The 20,480-nt window shown below is 38.0% G+C and overlaps 1 protein-coding gene across 6 annotated transcripts in view; it reads left to right on the forward strand.

Moving 5' to 3' along the window:
• UIMC1 (ubiquitin interaction motif containing 1) overlaps positions 1–20,480 on the forward strand; it is a 132,508-nt gene that overhangs the window by 78,983 nt on the left and 33,045 nt on the right. For 5 of the 6 annotated variants that reach the window (XM_082453472.1, XM_082453467.1, XM_082453468.1 and 2 more), the window contains 4 exons: positions 633–709; positions 5,417–5,517; positions 7,044–7,124; positions 11,150–11,312. In XM_082453472.1, coding sequence (XP_082309598.1) covers positions 633–709; positions 5,417–5,517; positions 7,044–7,124; positions 11,150–11,312 — 422 coding nt within the window. The remainder of the gene's footprint in view (positions 1–632; positions 710–5,416; positions 5,518–7,043; positions 7,125–11,149; positions 11,313–20,480) is intronic. The other variant, XM_082453471.1, reaches the window with a different exon arrangement.

Raw genomic sequence — 20,480 nt, forward strand, 5'->3', positions numbered from 1 at the left:
ATGTGTTCCTATGTCAGGAAGAGATTGCACTCCATGAACAGGCAGGGTAAACCAGAAGGTTGCATGAGGGGAGCCATTCATAATTATGTTTTTCTCAGAAGAGATATTCAACTTGGTTGGGCAGATTTTTGTTGTAGGGCAGTTTGGAATTGAATCTTATTTTTGTTGCTTGGAGAGCCATATCTTGAGATAAAGAGGAAATTTAACTGCAAGGTGAGGGGAAAGCTATTGTGTTGTCAGAAGAATCTTCATATCTTCTCTTATGAGTTTACAAATCTCTAGCTTTCAGAAGGCTGAGATGGAGGCTATGAAACACTTTTGACATCCTTATATTAGAGTGGATTTTTTTGTCTGATCGTCCTTACCCTTCAGCCTTCCTTTGTGAAGACTTCAAAAGGGGTTTCTTTTCATTCAGTGATTTCACTGGAACCAAAGTTGTAAGCATATTTATTTTCCCTGTTTTTGGCTTGGAGTTTTCACTACTGATTCCTTGCTTCCCTGTTGTGCTTTTGTGGTATTGGACAGCAGGTATCAGATTACCTGTGGGTTTGTGAATGACTAACCATTGCTTTTGGCCCCATGTTCTGATTTATTTTACTGGGAATTCACTGGGGGTTTGGTTCTCTTTTCAGCATTGCTCCTTTGAACAGTAAGAGAAGCTCAGTCCTTATGCCAGAGAGTTCTGCAGAGGAAATCACTGTGTGTCCTGGTAAGTACCCCACTGTGATTTTACTAGTTTCTGATCCCTAGCTATCTACCTTTTTGTGCCTTTTAATTTTTCTGACTTTTCCAACCCACTCTCAGGAGATTTACGTGTGATTGATTTGTGTGTGTGTCTCTCCACACACATACATATATATATATACACACACACACACATTTTTGATGGACATTGGCTCTGCTTCTCACCTTTTCTCTTCTTAGAGATAGTTTAGTTTGAAATTAACATGGCTCTTTTGTTTGCTTACTAGCCTCATCAGAGATGGCAGCAGCAAAGCACTAGGAATAGCATTTAACTCTACATTGAGAGCCAAGAGGACTTTATGTTTTGGTTTATGAGTTCTCAAAGTGGGTTGTCCTCAAATCTGCCTGTCATTAAGCAGTTTTTTTCCCTGAGGCTTTTACTAGTTAGTTTTACATTGCCATTCATGGTGTCTATTGCATAGGGAGTCCAGAAATTGAATTTTGTGCACAGTTCTGTCACTGACTTATTCGTATCTCAGAACAGATACTTAACCTGGTTAAGTATCATACTTTGCTTTTTGTTAACAGTGGTGTTGAGAAGACACATGTATCAATACTTTGTTTAAGGTACAAGAGAGATGTTCATTGAAAGTTGCACATGAATAGGTTTTGATACACAAAATAATTTAAAATGAACTAAAATATCCATTATCTAAGAGAACTCTTGAGTTGAATCATTGTATAATATGAAGAATTATTTTGTGATTATGAACCACTACTTTTTAAGGAATTTGTTTTAGCTTCTATATATATTTTTGGCTTTTCTTAAAAGTGGGGCCCAATATATTATCAGTAACCTTATTCATGTGAGATTAAGGAACTTCCTCTTAATGTTTAAACTCTTTGGGCAGCAAGTGTTGGACAAATGTTACCATAAGTCATATCTAGTTTTCCCTTAGGTTGCGTATAACCTTGTCGGGGTCAGAGAGACTCGTAGTTTTCTTGTTTTGGTTTCTTTCAAGTTTTTTTTTCCACAGAGACTCATTTAGTTTACACATTAGTCTAGGAAAGTCCTGTAACTATTTTTAAACAATTGGCAGCATATTATAAAGGTCTTTCTGTACTTACTCTTAAAGTTTAACTATGTTGTTTTTATTGAAAGTGGTTTCTTAATTCATTTGAAATTTATTTGGATTGCTGCCTAGTGATACGCACTAAGAGACCCCTCTACCAATTGCTATGATTTTGGCAGGAGCTGTCAGGAATGCTGTGTTATTTTTGTGAAAAGATAGCATTACTCCCTCTCCATCTGGGACTGCTGACTTATGCCATCCTGCTGGGAAGTCACCCAGTAAGTTTAGGATGATGGCATGTGACATCACCCTGGGATCTTGCAGCAGGAAACTGCAAATACAGTTGAAATCCCTAATGAGAGAAAAGTTAATGAAAAGCAAGCCCTTCATCACTGTGGTTAGATAACTTTTGTGATCATGACTTGCTGTCATTAGCCTGCTAATTAAGTCCAACTCTTTGCTGATATAAACCACTTCTAAATGAGATCACAAAAGGTTTCCCTGACATTACTGTTCCTTTTGCTAAGAAAGTGTAACTACTTCTCCATGGAGTCAGACTCCTCAGTCTCTTTAATTTAGTGGCTTAAAGACTTAAACATAAGACATGACACCATAAAACTCCTAGAAGAGATCATAGGCGAAACATTCTCTGACATAAATTGTACCAATGCTTTATTAGGTCAGTCTCCCAAGGCAATAGAAATAAAAACAAAACTAAACAAGTGGGACCTAATCAAACTTACAAGCTCTTGCACAGCAAAGGAAACCATAAACAAAACAAAAAGGCAGCCAATGGAATGGGAGAAAATATTTGCAAACAATACAACCAACAAGGACTTAATTTCCAAAATATGCAAACAACTCATACAACTCAACAACAAGAAAACAAACCCAATCGAAAAATGGGCAGAAGACCTAAATAGACGTTTCTCCGAAGGAGAAATACAGATGGCCAATAGGCACATGAAAAGATGCTCAACATTGCTAATTATTAGAGAAATGCAAATCAAAACTATAATGAGGTACCACCACACACTGGTCAGAATGACCGTCATTAAAAAGTCTACAAATAACAAATGCTGGAGAGGGTGCGGAGAAAAGGGAACCCTCCTACACTGTTGCTGGTAATGTAAGTTGGTGCGGTCACGTTGGAAAATAGTTATGGAGTTTCCTCAAAAAACTAAAGATTAGAATTACCATATGATCCAGCAATCCCACTCTTAAGCATATATCCAGACAAAACTATAATTCAAAAAGATGCGTGCACTCCTGTGTTTATAGCAACACTATTCATAGTAGCCAAGACATGGAAGCAACCTAAATGTCCATCAACAGATGACTGGAGAAAGATGTGGTACATATGTACAATGGAATACTACTCAGCCACAAAAAAGAACGAAGTAATGCCATCTGCAGCAACATGGATGGAACTAGAGATTATCATACTAAGTGAAGTAAGAAAGAGAAAGATAAATACTATATGATATCATTTATATGTGGAATCTAAAATATGACACAAATGAAGCTACCTACGAAACAGAAACAGACTCACAGACATAGAGAACAGACCTGTGGTTGCCAAGGGGGAAGGGGGTGGGGGAGGGATTGAGCAGGAGGTTTGGGTTAGCAAATGCAAACTATTATATATAGAATGGATAAACAACAGGGTCCTATTCTATGGCACATGAAGCTAAATTCAATATCCTGTGATAAACCATAATGGAAAAGGATGTAAAAAAGAATGTATATGTATGTATAACTGAATCACTTTGCTGTACAGCAGAAATTAACAAAACATTGTAAATCAAGTATACTTCAATAAAAAATAAAATATATAATTTAGAAGCTGTGTATAAAAATTTGTCCTAAATGGGTGAAACACAGATTGAGTATAGTAGTCCATCTTACCTATTTTGTTTTGTCTCATATTTCTGGCAGTTCCAGGGGTCTGTTATTCAAAATTATAACGTCATATTAGTGAAGAAGCAGGATTACAGCCTTATGCCCATGTTGTGCGTGATGCTAGCATTATTTACTTCTGTGAAACTAATGTCCTCTTAATTTGTCTCTATAGTTGAACATTTCAGCCAGAGAAAGCTTAATTAAAGACTTTTTATTGTTACAGTAGTACAAGCAGTGAGCAACTCTTATTTTCTAACAGACTAAATGTCTTTTTTGGTTATATCTCTGAGGGAAGCTTGACAAAGAAGATTTTGAGGTTTATGCACTATAAGTCTTTTTCCAACAAGGTGGTAAAATCTGCGTGTGCATCCAGTTTTCAAAATATTATGATGTGTTAAAATACAGTTGACACTAGAAATGTATATAATCATTCTTTGATGATTGAGAAGATACCTCAGTACCTTTCAGGTATACTATTTGCCCAGCATTGGCCACTCATTGTATTTGTGAAGCACAGAAATATAATACCAGTTAGATGTATAGTGTGTATAGTGTAGATAACAGAGAACTTACTGGATTGTGTTCTCAGATAAATATCTAGATTTATTGTCATTTTTTGAAATATTGTTAGTGTTCTTTTGTTATATCAAGTGATAGATGTCTAGACCAGAAGTCGGCAAACTTTTTCTATAAAAAACTAGATAATAAATATTTTAGGCTTTGTGGGCCATACAATCTGTTGAAACTACTCAGCTCTGCTATTTTAACTCAAAAGTAACCATAGACAGTATAAGGAAGAATGAATGTGGCTGTGTTCCAATAAAACTTTATTTTCAAAAACAGGCAACTGGCTCTATTTGGCCCATGAGCTATAGTTTGCTGACCCCTGACTGAGACCATGAGAGACTTCATCTTACATCTCCATATTGCTAGTAGCCTGTACAGTACCTGGAACTTCTTCCATAAATATTTGTTGCATTAATGTTGAATGAATAAATGCTGCTTAAAGAATAATTAAAGAAAGGCATATCTTTGTTGAGAATGTATTTTTATTTCTGCTCCTGATTTTTGTCTTCTCTAATCATCCCTTTAACCTCAGAATTAGCATCGGCAGTGTTTTGTTTTCTGTCAAAATAAATATACTTTAAAACCAGAACTATGCTGGAAAGAAGCCAAATGGATTAACTGATGAATGGATAAACAAATTATAATATATCCATACAATGGAATACTACTCAGCAGTAAAAAAGGAATGATTCAACTACTGATATATGTAACAACATGGATGCTTCTCAAACACATTATGCTAAATGAAAGAAGTCAGACACGAAAGATGACACACTGTGTTATTTCATTTATATGACATTCTAGAAAAGGCAAAACTCTAGGAACATAAAGTAGGTTGGTCATTGCAGAGAGCCAAGTAGGAGGAGGATTGACTGCAGAGGGGTACACGAGAACTTTTGGGGTTGTTAGAAATATTTTATATCTTGATTATGGTGGTGGTGATGTGGTATAAATGATACCATGTATACATGGTAAACATTTGTCGAAACTCACCATACTTTATACTGAAAATTGGTGAATTCTGTTGTATGTAAGTTATGCCTCAGTAAAGCTTTAAGAAGAAACAAACTTGATCTGTATTGCCACTGCAGAATTATCATACCCTAAGCTTAAGAAAACAGGTGTTTGTTTTCTTTAACTATGAAAATACAAAATGAAAATTAATGAAGTTTTAATTTTTTAAATTACAGAGACACAGCTAAGTTCCCCTGAAACTTTTGACCTTGAAAAAGAAGACTTTCCAGGTAACAGAGAGACCGTGGATGAAGTAAGAATAATGGCAGATAAGGAGGTGAATATTACTTATAATTTTTCTCAGTGTTTTCTTTCTACTGGTAGTCCTCTCTCTGATGCAATATTGACCTTGGATGAAAAGATTTAGGTGACAGAGGGTTAGGCTTTTATCTCAGATTCTTAAAAATGAGTTCAGCACTATTTCTAAATATAACAGTAGTTACCAATTCTTCAGTATTTTAATATGCTTTATTATTTCTGGTACAGATGGGGAAATGGAGGTTTAAGATGTTTGCTCAGTTTGCTCAAATTCAAACTGCTAATAATGGTAGAACCAGAATTTGAACACAGATTTGTCTCCAAAGTCCTGGAGTATTTTCCATTATATAGTGAAAAGTAGCAGAGATGAAACAGTCTTGGAAAAAGTCACTACATTTATATTACGACCTAACTTTCAGCCCTAATTTTGAGACGTGATCAGAAATGCAAAATCAGGATAGCAGCATGATAAAATAGGCAAATCTCTATTTGCACTATTACCTTTCCTAACTTCATGTATCTGACATTAACCATAAAGCTGATTGACACAAGTTCATACTTCTGATTAAGATTCAGTGTATATTTTTTCATATTGAGTCTGACAAAACAACTTAAATACCAAGAACTCTTTTTAAAAATTCAAAATCTTTAAAATTTGTTGTTGTGAAAAGCAGCCTGAGAATTAAACTAGTTTTTCTGTGAAAATAAATTTTTTGGTTACATATGTTTATACTATTTTATCCTGAGCAATTTAAAAAAGCTTCATTCTGTTATTCCTTTTTATACTCTAGGTTTTTTTTGAAAACAGTTTTTACAGTGGAAGTTAGATCCCCTTCCTAGTTTCTGCACTGCAGGTAACTGGGTAGAAATTCTGCTTTCATGAATCATGCACACTGTTTGGTTCCCTGGAACCTGATCTGTCACAGCCGACAGACCAAGATTCCCTGATGCCAGTGGTGTTAGGAAAGATGAGGACGCTCCCTGCATCAGAGCTACTGAGGATACATCCTGCTAGATAATGTCAAAATGGCCTCTGGTTCTTTTCCTAGGGAGGGACCAGAACCTTCTAAATGGGGATAGGGGAACAGAGTGTTATTAACATAGTTATCCTAACATGCATAGGAAGTCCTGCAAGCCCTTAGTTAATTGAGGCTGATTTCTTACCCATCCGTGACTGCAAAGGAAACTATTCTTTGTTTGGGGCAAAGAGCATGAACCCTATTTAGAAGTTATATATGTCTGCAGCACTACACATCAAATGGATGGAATTGTATGGTCTTTTTCACATTGAATGTCCTCTTTTTGGTGTTGCTGTTTGCTGATATCTGTGGATACTCTAAATAGTCTTAGAAGTTTCCATTAAAAGAAGTTAGATACTGTAGTTTTTGAGTCATTGCACAATCACTAGTTACAAGTCACTTATTAGAAAGATAGAATCTGGGCATTTTATGTGTGCACAGTGATAGTATCATAATGGGTATGGACTCTTGCCCTTGGAATCTGTGTATCGGGTCATCTGCCCTAAAATTTCTTATTTATTGGAAGGTGGTATGGTGTAGTGCAAAGAGCTTGAGCATTGGAATTAGAAGACATCGCTTTGAATCCCAACCCCGCCACCTTGGGCAGGTTAGTTAATTGTTTTATTCATTTATTTGGCAGATATCATAGTGTACCAGTCATTGTTTTAGAGTCTTGAGATATAAGGTAAATGAGAAAAAAACAATCCCTGCCCTCAGAGGGACACATAAACAGATAATTATAATGTGATCTGACAAATGTAATGTTAGAGAGATGCCTAGGGTATTAAGGGAACATAGGAGAGGAATGCTTCTTCATTTATAAAATGGAGACAAAAATAGCCTATTTTATTGGGTTGCTCTGAAGATTAAATTAGATAAAGAATATAAAACACATAGCAGGAGTTGGCACAAGTAGAAATAGGCATGTGGAACTGCTTTGTAATGTATTGTGGCTGTTCAGTGATATTAGCTTACTAATGACAGAGAACTGCTTGACAGTATTTGAGGTATTTGGAATATCTTTGCCGGAACTGTAGTCCCTCTTGATTTGATTTTCTGCAATGGTCAGATTCCTTTGGAAATAATATTTTTGAAGTAGCTTGCCTGAGAGTTTCCCTTAGTTGGGGTCTCAGATATTCTGTACTCAGAAGGGTTAATAGACTTTATTCAGACTCAAATACAGTTGACCCTTGAATAACGAGGGGGTAAGGGATGCCGACTGTTCATGCAGTTGAAAATCCATGTATAACTTATAGTGGGCCCTTGGTGTCTGTATTTTCCCCCTATCTGTGGTTCCACATCCGAGAATTCAGCCAACCGCAGATCATTTAGTACTGTAGTATTTACTGTTGAAAAACATTTGTATATAAGTGGACCTGTGCAACTGTAGTCAGTTTAGTCAGTTGGTTTTTAAGTTAACGGTGTTAAGTAAACTGTCTATGGTAAGAGGGGAAGATCTAAACAGTTTTCTAAGCTACAAATAAACCTGGTGGGGAATGGGTGGGGGAGTTGGTGACGATAGGACATACTCTCATTTTCATTGGGTCCATTTCTTGAGATGAGGTTTCTTTTCAGGCCAGAAAGTAAAGACCAGCCTTTAAGAGATCATGATTTGGTGTCCAAGTACTTCTTTTGAGAAATAATATGTATAGTATTTTAAAAGAAGTAGAAGCAGCTCTGCAGAGACCCAGTCCCTAACTACATAGTCCTCATAAGAGCTTCTTTGCTTGTATTTTTTCCTCTTGAGGCTTCTCCATTGTAGCTAATATTTAAATAGACCTTTTTAATGGTGCTGGGAAAAAACTTAGGTTAATATAAAAATGTTCAGAAACCTTCTGGGTTGCCTATGAATGTGATTGGAAGTGGGCTTGTATTCACAATAAAACAAAAATAGATTGATTCCTCCCTCTTGAATACTACATTAATAGTTGGAGGTACCTTCTCTGCATTTTATAGAGCTGGTAATGAATACAAAAGGGTGTAGTACTGGGTGTGAGCACCAGTGACATTCATGTCATACAACATTTCTGTGCTTAGTGAACTTCAGAATGCCAAGTAACTGCTTAACTGCCACTAACTTTCAGTAACTCAAGACTACTTGCAAATTATAGGGTATATTGATTTTTCTCCCCTCTGCTCAGATGGCTTTGCATTCACAAGACAACTTTTTCTTGTAAAATTTGTGAACAGAGGAACCTGGGTTTGTAAGAATCTCAGTGACTAAGCTTGGAATAAAAAAACACCTAGGACTTCCAGACCCACTGGACTTGCCCCACATACTAGAGAAGAATAATAGAACCAGAGAGTCTCCCAATACCTGGCAGAGTCAGCTTCCAGAAACAAAGTGGAGAGGAGGGGTGCTTTTTGTTTTTGCCACACCATGGTGATATACTGAGAGTTTTGATGCCACAAAGGCCTGGGTTTGAGTCTACATTGTCCAGTTACTCACTTTGTGATCAGCAGGTTACTTTGCCTTTCCAAACCTCAATTTCCTCTTCTATAATACTGGAGCTAGTGATACCTGTGCCAGTTGGGTTGTTGTGAAGGATAGTTACGGAAAATGCTTGGCCAAGCCTGGCATAGTATAGGAACTCAACCACTCTTAGTTCCTTTCTCATCTTTCTTTTTCCCCTTCCTTTTAAAGTAAAAGGCAGGTATGTGTTGAAAACAACGTTTTCTGGCAGTTGTAGAATCGTTTTACTTGGTATTTATTTAGATGACCTGTTTCCCTCTCTGCTGGATTACATTCACAGGTGGTAAATTTTAGGGATGGCCTAAACTTAGAGACTAAAAGAAAAAAAAAAAAAACACCCCAGTTGGCTCAGAGCTCAAATTATCTAACCTACTGCAGTTTTGGTCCTATTTTGTTCCTGTATCAGAAGAGGGTTTATTTTTTTTCCCGTAGTAAGGCATAATGACGGCCCATGTGCTCCTTGCTCTTAAATGGAAGCAGTGACTATGCAGGACAGTTTCACATTGATTGGATAGGACATGCTGTCCTTTGAATCAAGTGTTAGGCAGTAGTGCTGCAGTGCTCACACATACTATAGAATTAATCACTGCAGAGTTCTTGACTCTGACCTGTAAAGGTAAAATAAAACTGCCTCTGAGAGACTGGGAACTGTAGGAAAAATGATGACTACAAACACTGAGAAAGGAGTAAGAATGACTTTGTCAGAATTGTCTTAATGATTTCTTCAGGCCTTCTTAAATATTTGGGTCTTAGTTGTGTTTCCTCTTTCAACCCAAAAGTCACAAATAAAACACAAGAAGTGGTTTGTTTTACTGGTATAAGCTGAGACCTAGGTTCTTAACATAAATTTTAGTTGTGTTGCTTTTGCTTAGAGCATTTTTTTTCCCCCCTAACTCTTGATATCCGAAATCACTTACAGTGATCACAGTTCTGTGTGTGTGTTTGCGTGTGTGTGTGTGTGGAATTAATTCCTTTTTGTCTTTCAGTTTTATTGAGATATAATTTACATACAGCACTGTGTAAGTTTAAGGGGTACAGCATAATGATTTGACTTACAGGCATCGTTAAATGATTTTCACAATAAGTTTAGTGAACATCCATAATCTCATATAGATACAAAATTAAAGAAATAGAAAAAAATTTGTTTTTCCTTGTGATGAGAACTCTTTAGGATTTACTCTCAACTATCTAATATATAATATACAGCAGTGTTAATTATATTATCACACTGTACATTACAGCCCTAGTACTTATTTATGTTACAGTTAGGAGTTTGTACCTTTTGACTGCCTTCACAGTTCTTTTGTGAGATTGAAAAAGTGTCTTTTTTAAAGAAATTTATTTATTTATTTTATTTACTTTTGGCTGCATTGGGTCTTTGTTGCTGTGCGTGGGCTTTCTCTAAGTTGCAGTGAGCGGGGGCTACTCTTCATCGTGGTGCGCGGGCTTCTCATTGCGGTGGCTTCTCTTGTTGCGGAGCACAGGCTCTAGGCATGCAGGCTTCAGTAGCTGTGGCACGTGGGCTCAGTAGTTGTGGCTCGCGGGCTTAGTTGCTCTGTGGCATGTGGGATCTTCCTGGACCAGGGCTCAAACCTGTGTCCCCTGCACTGGCAGGCGGTTTCTTAACCACTGTGCCACCAGGGAAGTCCCTGAAAAAGTGTCTTTAAGATGCTGTTGATAATACAAACTGAAACAGCAGACACAGCATACTGACCCAACGAGGACAGCACCTTGCAGTGTGATAGAGAGGAATGCTGTCAGGTTTTGGAGCCAAATAGTCCTTGGTTTGAATTTCAGCTCTGCCACTTATTTATTCTGTAACTTTGGGCAAGTTACTTTACTGTTTTGGACAACACTTTTCTCAAGTGTAAAAAGAGTGTGTTCGTACCTTTGTAAGATTATCATGACGTTTAAATGAGTATTACATGCAGAGTGCTTAGCACATAGTAGGCAGGCACTGAATAACTATTATTCAGTATAATAAATAAATATTAACTCTATTAGTGTATCTCCCAATCTGCTGTCCTGAATTTGGCAAACTGATTGGTATCGCCTCATTGAAAGTAAGTGGAATATAAGATGGAGTCTTGCAGTTCTTCTTGGGAAAAGATACTTTATAAAGTAAAGCTAATACAATTGCCATTTGTCATGTTCTTCAGGTTCTTCAGGTTGATAACAGGGAAGATGCTGAGAAGGAAATACCTACTACTACCTTCTCATCTAGTACCCAGGTATCCTGCCCACTATGTGACCAAGGCTTCCCACCCACAAAGATCGAGCGACATGCCATGTACTGCAATGGGCTGATGGGTCAAGATACAGGTAAAGCCAGATTCCTTTCTTCAACTGTGGTGTTTTTGTAATCCTATACGGTACAGTGCAACAGACAACTCTTCTTCAATGTTAAAGTTTGTTTTTTTTTTAATCTAGCTAATTATCTAGTGCTTTTAACGTTCTTTATTACTTTATACTATTTTGTTGCACATACCTCAGGACAAGGGGAAGGGAAAAATCTTTCATCTTTCAATGTTTCACACTTATTCTTTGCTATAGGCAGGCCAGAGATCATTGTTATCCCATGGACCTTGAATTTCAATTTATATATTCAAATATTGAAACTCCTATGGAACTTGAGGAACTAAGTTCTAGAGTTGCCCGTTTTTCATTCAAAATAAGTCCCTTGTGTGTGTGTGTGTGTGTGTGTGTGTGTGTGTGTGTGTGTGTGTAAATTCTACCTAAAGATAGTTAACAGCTGAAAAATATCCCTAATTTCCATTCATGTCCTACGTGTCTCTGCTGCATCACCCTGGAGGTGTTGGTTCTCTCTCGAAGAGTGCACAAAAGACCTTGGTTTTGGTGCAGTGTGACATTTGGGCAAGAGAATCTGCTTGTTCATCACAGCGCTTGAAATACCACCCCTGATCTTGCCTTTCTGTTTATGACTTTAAACTCTAAATAGAATCTGCACAACTCTGTGGTCTAACATGTTGAATGTGACCATAACTTAGATGATTAGAAGTGTTGTAACATTTTTCTCAGTGCTACTTGGTTCCCATAACTTAGAGATATTTAATCTGAAATTGTATTATTGTGAGGTGTTTTATATGTTAAGATTTCCAGGAAAGAAAGGCACATGTTATTTAATTTTTCTGAAGTTATACACTTCTCATTAATTAAATAAGGAAGTACCTAAACTTATAATTTAAATAAATTTGTTGATTTTTCTGATTGTAAAGTAGTACTTGTTCATTGTAGTATGAATAATAATAATGGCTTACATTTATTGAGTACTTGAAATGAGTCAGGAATTATTTACATAAATGAGACCATGCCACACGTGTGTAATTCTGCAATTTGCCTTTTTTTATTTATCAGTAAATTTAGATCTTTCTATGTGCAGGTATATTTTTTACATAGTTGAGATCTGACTGTATGTAAAATTCTGTTTTGTTTTTTTCTACTTACAGCATAAAAATTTCCCCATGTCACTAAAAGTTATGTGTAAAAATATTTTTAATGCTTATATAATATTCTGTAATCCAGATTGCCTCCATTTATTTAATTGTTGTGTGTTTAGAATGCTTCAAGTTGCCATGTTACATGACAGTGAGCTTTTTATGCCTAAAATTATGGCTGTATTTTGGGGTTATTTTCTAAGGATGTATTTTTAGTTTGGGTGATAGTAAAAAAAGATGGGCTCTGGAGTCCAATCAGTCTGAGATTGAGTCCCACCTCTGTCACTTACTAGTCTGTGACCCTGCGCTAGTTTCCAGGCTTCCCTTCATGCATCTGTCAAACAATAGAAATGACCTTATTTGGTTTTTGTGAGGTCGAAGGAGATATTTTAAGTAAAGTGTTCAGCACAACATAGTAAGTACTTAAGAACTTTCATCTGTGGAATTCCCAGTAGTGGAATTACTAGGTCAAAGATTTTGTCATCATTTTTAAGGGTTTTTATGAATAGCATTGTAGTCTTTTAAATACAATGAAAGTTGAAGACCTAAATCTGGTCAACTCCTTTAATAGAAGAGCACTGTAGGTCTAGGATCTTAGATGCAGTTTTACCTTGACATAGCTCTTTAGTTTGATTTTTAGTGGAGAGTTCCAGTGACTGAAAGAATTCTAGGGCTGGGCCTTTGGTGACCAGAGAAGGGAGAGACTATTTTGTCTATCTCACCAAACACCTTACCCAACTGGTATTAGTTACTGAGTCAACAATGCACTCAGCACTGAGGTCCAGAAATAAATGAGTTTGAGAAACTGAATCCCCATTGAGCTCTAGGAATAGATGACCTTCTTCCAGTCAGAATCAAAAGGCAAAGAGTAGTATAGAGTAGCTCCTACTGATACCTCCTAGACTGAACGCTGATAGTTTGTGCTTAAACAGGAAGCTTTGGTATTCATCTCTGTCAGACATCTTTCAGCTATATGATATTTGCTTTTAAGCTTGTTCTTCCTTACAGGGGTGCGTGCGGTGGGGCAACTCACAGCCCCAAATACTTGATTCAGGCTTGTTTCTGAGTTTTCTCACACCTAATGCAGACTTATACCACCAGAACCAGGTTTTTCTCATTGAACTTGTTGAGAGGCTGACACCATCAGGAGGGCAAAGTAGACTGAGACTTGCATTGTTATCCATTCAGGACAAGCCTTTCAAGTTCTCTTTAATCCGTTAGGCCAAGTGTCAGTGATCCTGTGTGATGCTGCTCAGTTGGATTTACACTCTGGGTCTTGAGGACTCTTTAAAATATTATAGATATAAGTGTGCTTTTCTGATATAATTGGAAGCCCTTATTTTCTTGGCACTGTATGTCTTGTAGCCCTGATCCAAATGTCTCAGACCTCCATTCAAAGATGTCTGCTGTATCCTGAATGACAGTCACTTTATTTTATATGAGGAAATTTGTTTTAAAAATTAGTTCAGGGACTTCCCTGGTGGTCCAGTGGTTAGGACTCCGTGCTTCCATTGCAGAGGGCACGGGTTCGATCCCTGATCCCTGGGGATCCTGCATGCCGCTGTCCCCAGAGAAGGGTGGGCTTAGCCTGAGCTGGATAGGTTTGGACAAACCCATAGGAAAGTAGGGGGCCCTTTATCCTCTTATGGGTTAGATAAGATAGGAAGCAAGGGAAACAGCCACTAAATGACAGCTTCCTCTTAATCTTCCTAATAATGTTAACTTACCTAAATTACCCTTTCTGAGAATGTGACATTTTAGGCCTTATGGAAAAGTTTGGAGCAGGGAGTCCTCACTGGAACTGTCCCACTCTCTGCTTACTACTCTACTTTCCTGCGGACAGAGCTTGGGGCTCTAGGTGGGGTGGGGGAAGTATTGATAGTTAGATGAATTATGTGAAACACCTACTAGTGTGCCTGGCATATAGTGGGTTTTCGGTAAATTTGCTGTCTTTATTTGGTTTCTCCACCAGTGTCCTGCCCCATCTTCCTTGCCAGGGATAGTAGTGATTGTTCTGGTTCCTCTCAGCTTTACGACTGAAGACAGAGGGCCGTCCACAACCTAATATTGTAATCTTTGATAAAAGGAAGCCTCTCCTACAATGGAGGGGAAAGAGTTACACATAACCCAGGCTGGGAGACCATTAGCCCAATGCCTAAGGGGATGGAATAAGAGGGAGGACTTCCCTCCCAGAGCTAAGTATTCAGCTTTCCCCTCCTTCCTGTTTTCCCCTGAATCTGATCCTAGACATGCTTGTTTGGCTGTGTAAAAGAAATAGTAATTAGAGTCATTTACATGAAGTGTCTACCATTTATGCCTAGTTACCATGCAGCACAATAACAATTATGCATATCATTAAATGTGTCTGATTAACTTTGCTGTAAGTTTTATTTTATTATAATACTACACTCTGGTTAAGTTGGCTCAGTCTGCTCAGTTTGTTGCTCAATGACATGGCTATCTGTTCACAACTATGGAAAAATGAGAGGGAGTGTCCTTTAAAGGCATTGTTTGAAGGGAGATGATTTGCTAAAGTAATCTAGACTGGGACAAAAGCAGGTTGCCTTTGCATTTGCTTTTTGGAAAATGTCTTTGAGACCATTTTCATTTAAACACCTAGGAAGAATAAAGGTCTTCATTTACTCATCCAGTAAATACTTACTAAATGCCTACTACGTGCCAGATATAGTGAACAGAGTATACAGAGTCCGTGTTCTCAGAGAGCTTATATTCTAGTAGTGGGATACTACTACAATAAACAAGTAAACATATAATATGTCATGTTGATAAGTATTTTAGAGGAAAAAAAGAAATCAGAGGAAGAGAGGAATAGGGAGTATTGAGGTCAGGAGGTGGCAGTTTAAAATAGGTGGTGTGGTGCTTCCCTGGTGGCACAGTGGTTGAGAATCTGCCTGCCGATGCAGGGGACACGGGTTCGGGCCCTGGTCTGGGAAGATCCCGCATGCCGCGGAGCAACTAGGCCCGTGAGCCACAACTACGGGGCCTGCGCGTCTGGAACCTGTACTCCCAACAAGAGAGGCCGCGATAGTGAGAGGCCCGCGCACCGCGATGAAGAGTGGCCCCCGCTTGCCGCAACTAGAGAAAGCCCTCGCACAGAAACGAAGACCCAACACAGCCAAAAATAAATAAATAAATAAATAAATAAATTAAAAAAAAATAGGTGGTGTGGAAGTTTCCATTGAGAAGGTGACATTTGAACAGAGACCTAAAGGAAGTGAGGGAATAAGCTAAGAGAATTTCGAGTGGAGAGGAGAGTGTTACAGGCAGAGGGAACAGTAAGTTCAAAGGCCCTGAGGTGTGAGCAGGCTTGGTGTATATGGGGAATGACAAAGAAGCCAGTGCAGCTGCAGTAGTGTAAGTGAGGGAGAGATTAACAATGAGACCAGAGAGGTAATTGGGGAGGGGACAGGTAGACAGATCACACAGGGCTCTTAGGCCATTAGTGAGGACTTTAGCTTTTAAAGGAGGAAACATTGGAGGGTTTTGAGCAAAAAATGAATTAATATTTGAACAAGGGATCACTCTGGCTGCTGTGTGAATAGATTGTTGGGTGACAAGGGTGGAAGCTGGGAGAACAGCCAGCGTTTTATTTTTGGTAATAAGACAGAGTGGGAGAAACATGGGCTTTGGAACTAGGTAGATCTGAACGTAAATTTCAGCTGTAATACTTGTCAGCTGGGTAATGCTTGACAAATTATCTTACTCTTTGAGGATCAGGTGCCTCATTTGTAAAATTAGTCTAACATCATTAGGATTGTCATGGGAATCAGAGATAAAGCACCCAGCACTGTGTCTAGATTGTTTTAGATATTCAATAAATGGTAGCTACTGTTATTATTGAATATTTTTCTTGCCTGTGTAGTCTTTTTGAAGTCTGTGTTTCTGTGTTCTAATACAATACATAAAGGATAAGCCACCAGCCAGCTAGAGCTAAAGGAAAGATGAAAGGCAAGGAAAGGCATTAGAGTCAAAGTGCTAAGAATAAGTTTAGTGAGAAATAGATCATAGGAGAATTAGGAAAGCTGAAGGCATTAACTGTATACACTTTGGGCCTAGATACAGAGGTGTGGATATTGCCAGGAGTGGATTTTTTTTCCATGGATATTTCTTGGAAACATAACGGTGGGTAAGTAGGTGGGTAGAGGTATCAAATCTCTTGATAGAGATTTGCCTGAGAGCTATCAGAGAAGGACTGAGACCTAGAATAGGCTTGACTTGGGTGAGTCAGCAAAAATCAGAAGACCCAATCATCTCTAAGTAACAAATTTCTTAAATTAGAGTTGACTTTTTCTGTTTTATATATCTGTATTTGCCTACCTGAATGTAATTTGTATCCCATTTAGTCTTCTCACTTGTATTAATGTGGCTTTTGTGGTACCCAGGAGGATTAAGTATATCACTATTGACACCTAACTACTGAGGTATTAACAATTGGGAAGTGGCATAGGTTTAGTAGAAATAACATGGATTATGGAGACAGACTGACCTGTGGGAAGATATACAAATCCAAACAAAGTGAGATTACAGTGCAATTGGATAGATAAGACATACACATGAATAACTGTAATGCAAGGTCAAAACTACTAAGGGGCATAAAAATAAATTCCTGTGGTGTTTCAGAAGAAACGTGATTAGAGATTTAGAAGGAAGGGCATTAATGTAAAATAACAGTAGGCAAAACTCACATAAATAGAAAAACATGAAGGGTCTACAAGAAAGAGCATGCCATTCAGTGTGGGTGTAGTATGGGCATTATGAAAATAAATAGTGGGCAATTGGAGAATGACAAACATAACTTGAGTTATATGGGTTAATACAGGGCAAAGTTTTTTTCAGCCTGTAAAATAATTATTTATGTGTTTACTCCAGTAGTATGTAGGACTCTTTTGGGTGCAGGTATTGGAAAAACAATTCAAGTAATCTGAAGCAAAAAAGAGAGGTTAGTTTTCATAATAATTGGGAAGCCTGGGATAGGCTTTAGGCAGAGCCGGATCTAGGAGCTGAGATGGTGTGTCTCTCCATCTTTTGGCTCCATTTGTCTCTATTCAATAGATAGGCTTTTTTTTTTTTTTAAGGGGCAAGCAAAGTGTCTGCCAGCAGCCATAGGCTTTTAGCCTTTAATGGAAAGAAGGAGTTCTTTCTCCTGAGACCACAAGTTAGTCTAGAGAAAGACTCTGATTGTCTTTATTTAAGTGTCCACCCCTGCTTTAGTCACTCTTACCAAGTGGATGGTTATGTATCATTTATAAGTCAGAACAAATAATGGAAAACCCTATTAGCATCTATCAGAAAATTCTATCATTCCTAATAACAGAAAACACTGTATTAATTAATGTAATTAATTATTAAATGGGTTTAACATGTAAGGTTTCTTTTTCTCACATATCCAGATGTCTAGAGTGAGGCAGTGGCTCAGTGATGTAATGAGAACCTAAGCTTTTCTCTTTTGGCTCTACAGTCCTGTACTTGTAGCTTCTTGACTTATGGTTTCAAGATGGCTGTTAACATCTCTAGACCTTACATCTGTGTTCCAGGCAGGAAGAAGAACAAAGAATAAAGGGGTATGGCTGTAGATTGTGACTGCTGCAATCTAATAACTCATTCCTATAATCTCATGGAATTGAGTTTATTCCAAATTGTGGTAGAATTAGGTCAGTTATAAATTTAGTGTTCATGTCTTTATGTGTATAAAATTTAACATCTTTGAAGTCATTGATTAATTTGCTTCGTACAGTGATTCAACTTAAAAATTTTCATGTCCTTCTGTTAATGAAGTATTGTGTTAGGTGCTGGGAATGCTCACAAGGTAATAAGGTATATGATACAGAGCTGAATGGGACCCCAAATTTGTATTCAGGGAATTCACAGTCCAGTGAGACAAACAGACTTGGGAATGACTAAATATGATACAAATCATATTTATAGTGCTAAAATAGAGTGCTAAAATAGAGGCACTAAGCACTCACAGAGATGGAAGGGATTATTACTGATTGGTGAGAAAAAGGACAGATTCTTATTTAAATGTTCCCCTAGGATCAGGTATGGGTTTTTAACCCTTTTTCCCCCCTTTATTGAAGATATGCATCTAAAATAGCAACAAGCCTTGTAAGGTATAAATTGTCTGAATTTCTGATTTTTTTCTTTAAACCGGATTACAAAAAGTGAAATTACCAGATTATATGTATAAAGTTTTAAGATTGCTTTCTGGAAAGGTTATACTCATTTAAATTCTCACTGGTAGCACGTGAGAGTGTTCCTTTCACCACACCATTACAAATACTGAGGAATATTACTTTTTCTTTTTTTGTTTTTAAAGCATGTATAGTCGATAGATAATCAGTGATATTTCATTATATTTTATATTTCTTTAACTAGTAAAGTTGAGGTTTTTAAAATTAATTAATTAATTTATTTATTTATTTATTTTGGCTGTGTTGGGTCTTCGTTTCTGTGCGAGGGCTTTCTCTAGTTGCGGCAAGCGGGGGCCACTCTTCATCGCGGTGCGCGGGCCTTTCATTGTCGCGGCCTCTCTTGTTGCGGGGCACAGGCTCCAGACGCACAGGCTCAGTAATTGTGGCTCAGGGGCCTAGTTGCTCCGCGGCATGTGGGATCTTCCCAGACCAGGGCTCGAACCCATGTCCCCTGCATTGGCAGGCAGACCCTCAACCACTGCGCCACCAGGGAAGCCCGAGTTTTTTTCTTTTTTAAAAAAGCCAATTTGTATTTCTTTTTTGAGAAATTGTTCTCTGAACTTGCCCAGGTATCTATTGGGTTCTTAGTATTTTTCTTATCAATTTATATAAGTTCTTCACAAATTATATTTTCCCTTTGCTTCAAAGGCTTCAAAGGTGCTTTCCAGGTTTTTTCCACCCACCCATCAGTTCTTACCAAGGTTCCAGTTTTATGCAGCCTGGCACAGCAAGCCCGTTCTTGTGTTTGAACAGTCAAAGCTTTCATTTCTTAAAGCAGAAGCAGTGCTGATCCTGCAGAAGGATCTAATCAGTGTGAATAGTAGTGGCACTGATATGGGGAAAAAAGTATTGGAATCCATGCAGAACTGGGGAGGAGAGGAGGGTGGGTGGGCAGCAAGGAGAAAGGATAAAGAATTCATTGCTGTTGATAATGGGAGGAGGAAGCTAACAGGTGGGAAGAGGTGGTGGCCTGGTACAAGGGTCAGCAGGAGCTGGATGCCCAAAGTGGTATATCTAAAGTGGATTCTTCTTTGATAGACTTGACCCCAGACCTTTTGGTGTTTCTGTAGAGGCCATCATCTTATTTGAATGCCTACTGACATAGAAATATATCATAACTCTTAGCCACTGGATGAACTCTTAGACCAAGTACCTCCACTCCAGACTTGTGATGTTCCACTGCTTGTAACCCTCTCCTCTTGTATTAATAATGTAGCAGAACTGTGTGGTCCTGTCCCATCCCTCCACCCCTGTCATCTGAGTTGTCTTCTAATAATTTTTGTTTAGCCTTTCTGTGGAACATTTCCTTGTATTAGCTCCACTATGATGCATTAATAAGGTTACTGTATGATATGGCATGTGAAAATGGCAGTCTGACTGCAGTCCATGTCTACTTGAGTCCTCAGTGTCTTCGCTCTTCCCATTTTGTTCCTCTTAACCTTGACTTTGTTTTACTTACCCCTAATCGTTATGCCTTGCTGCTAAAGAGCCAGGCCTCGGGATTTCTTTTAGCAGGTTTTTTTCCTGCTAGGTGTGCTTATTCCTTCCTTGAAAAAATAAAATAGCTCTTATTAACACCGGAATAATAACCAAAGCATTATGTGTTGAAGGAATATTAACAGCTAAAAACTACTTAAGAGAAGTTCTCTCACTTCATGATTTAGTCACCTTTTAATCCAGGCATCTAGAGCATTTTAAGAAAGACGAAAGTTCAAGGAATTAATATTAGATCAGTCATCTCCATTATAACTATCACAGAGCCACAGTCAGGACTATAAGTATCTTAGAGGATAAGTGTTACTGTTATCTCCATTTTATCCATG

The sequence above is a fragment of the Balaenoptera physalus genome (assembly GCF_965194825.1).
Source record: "Balaenoptera physalus genome assembly, chromosome: 3".
Taxonomy (NCBI): domain Eukaryota; kingdom Metazoa; phylum Chordata; class Mammalia; order Artiodactyla; family Balaenopteridae; genus Balaenoptera; species Balaenoptera physalus.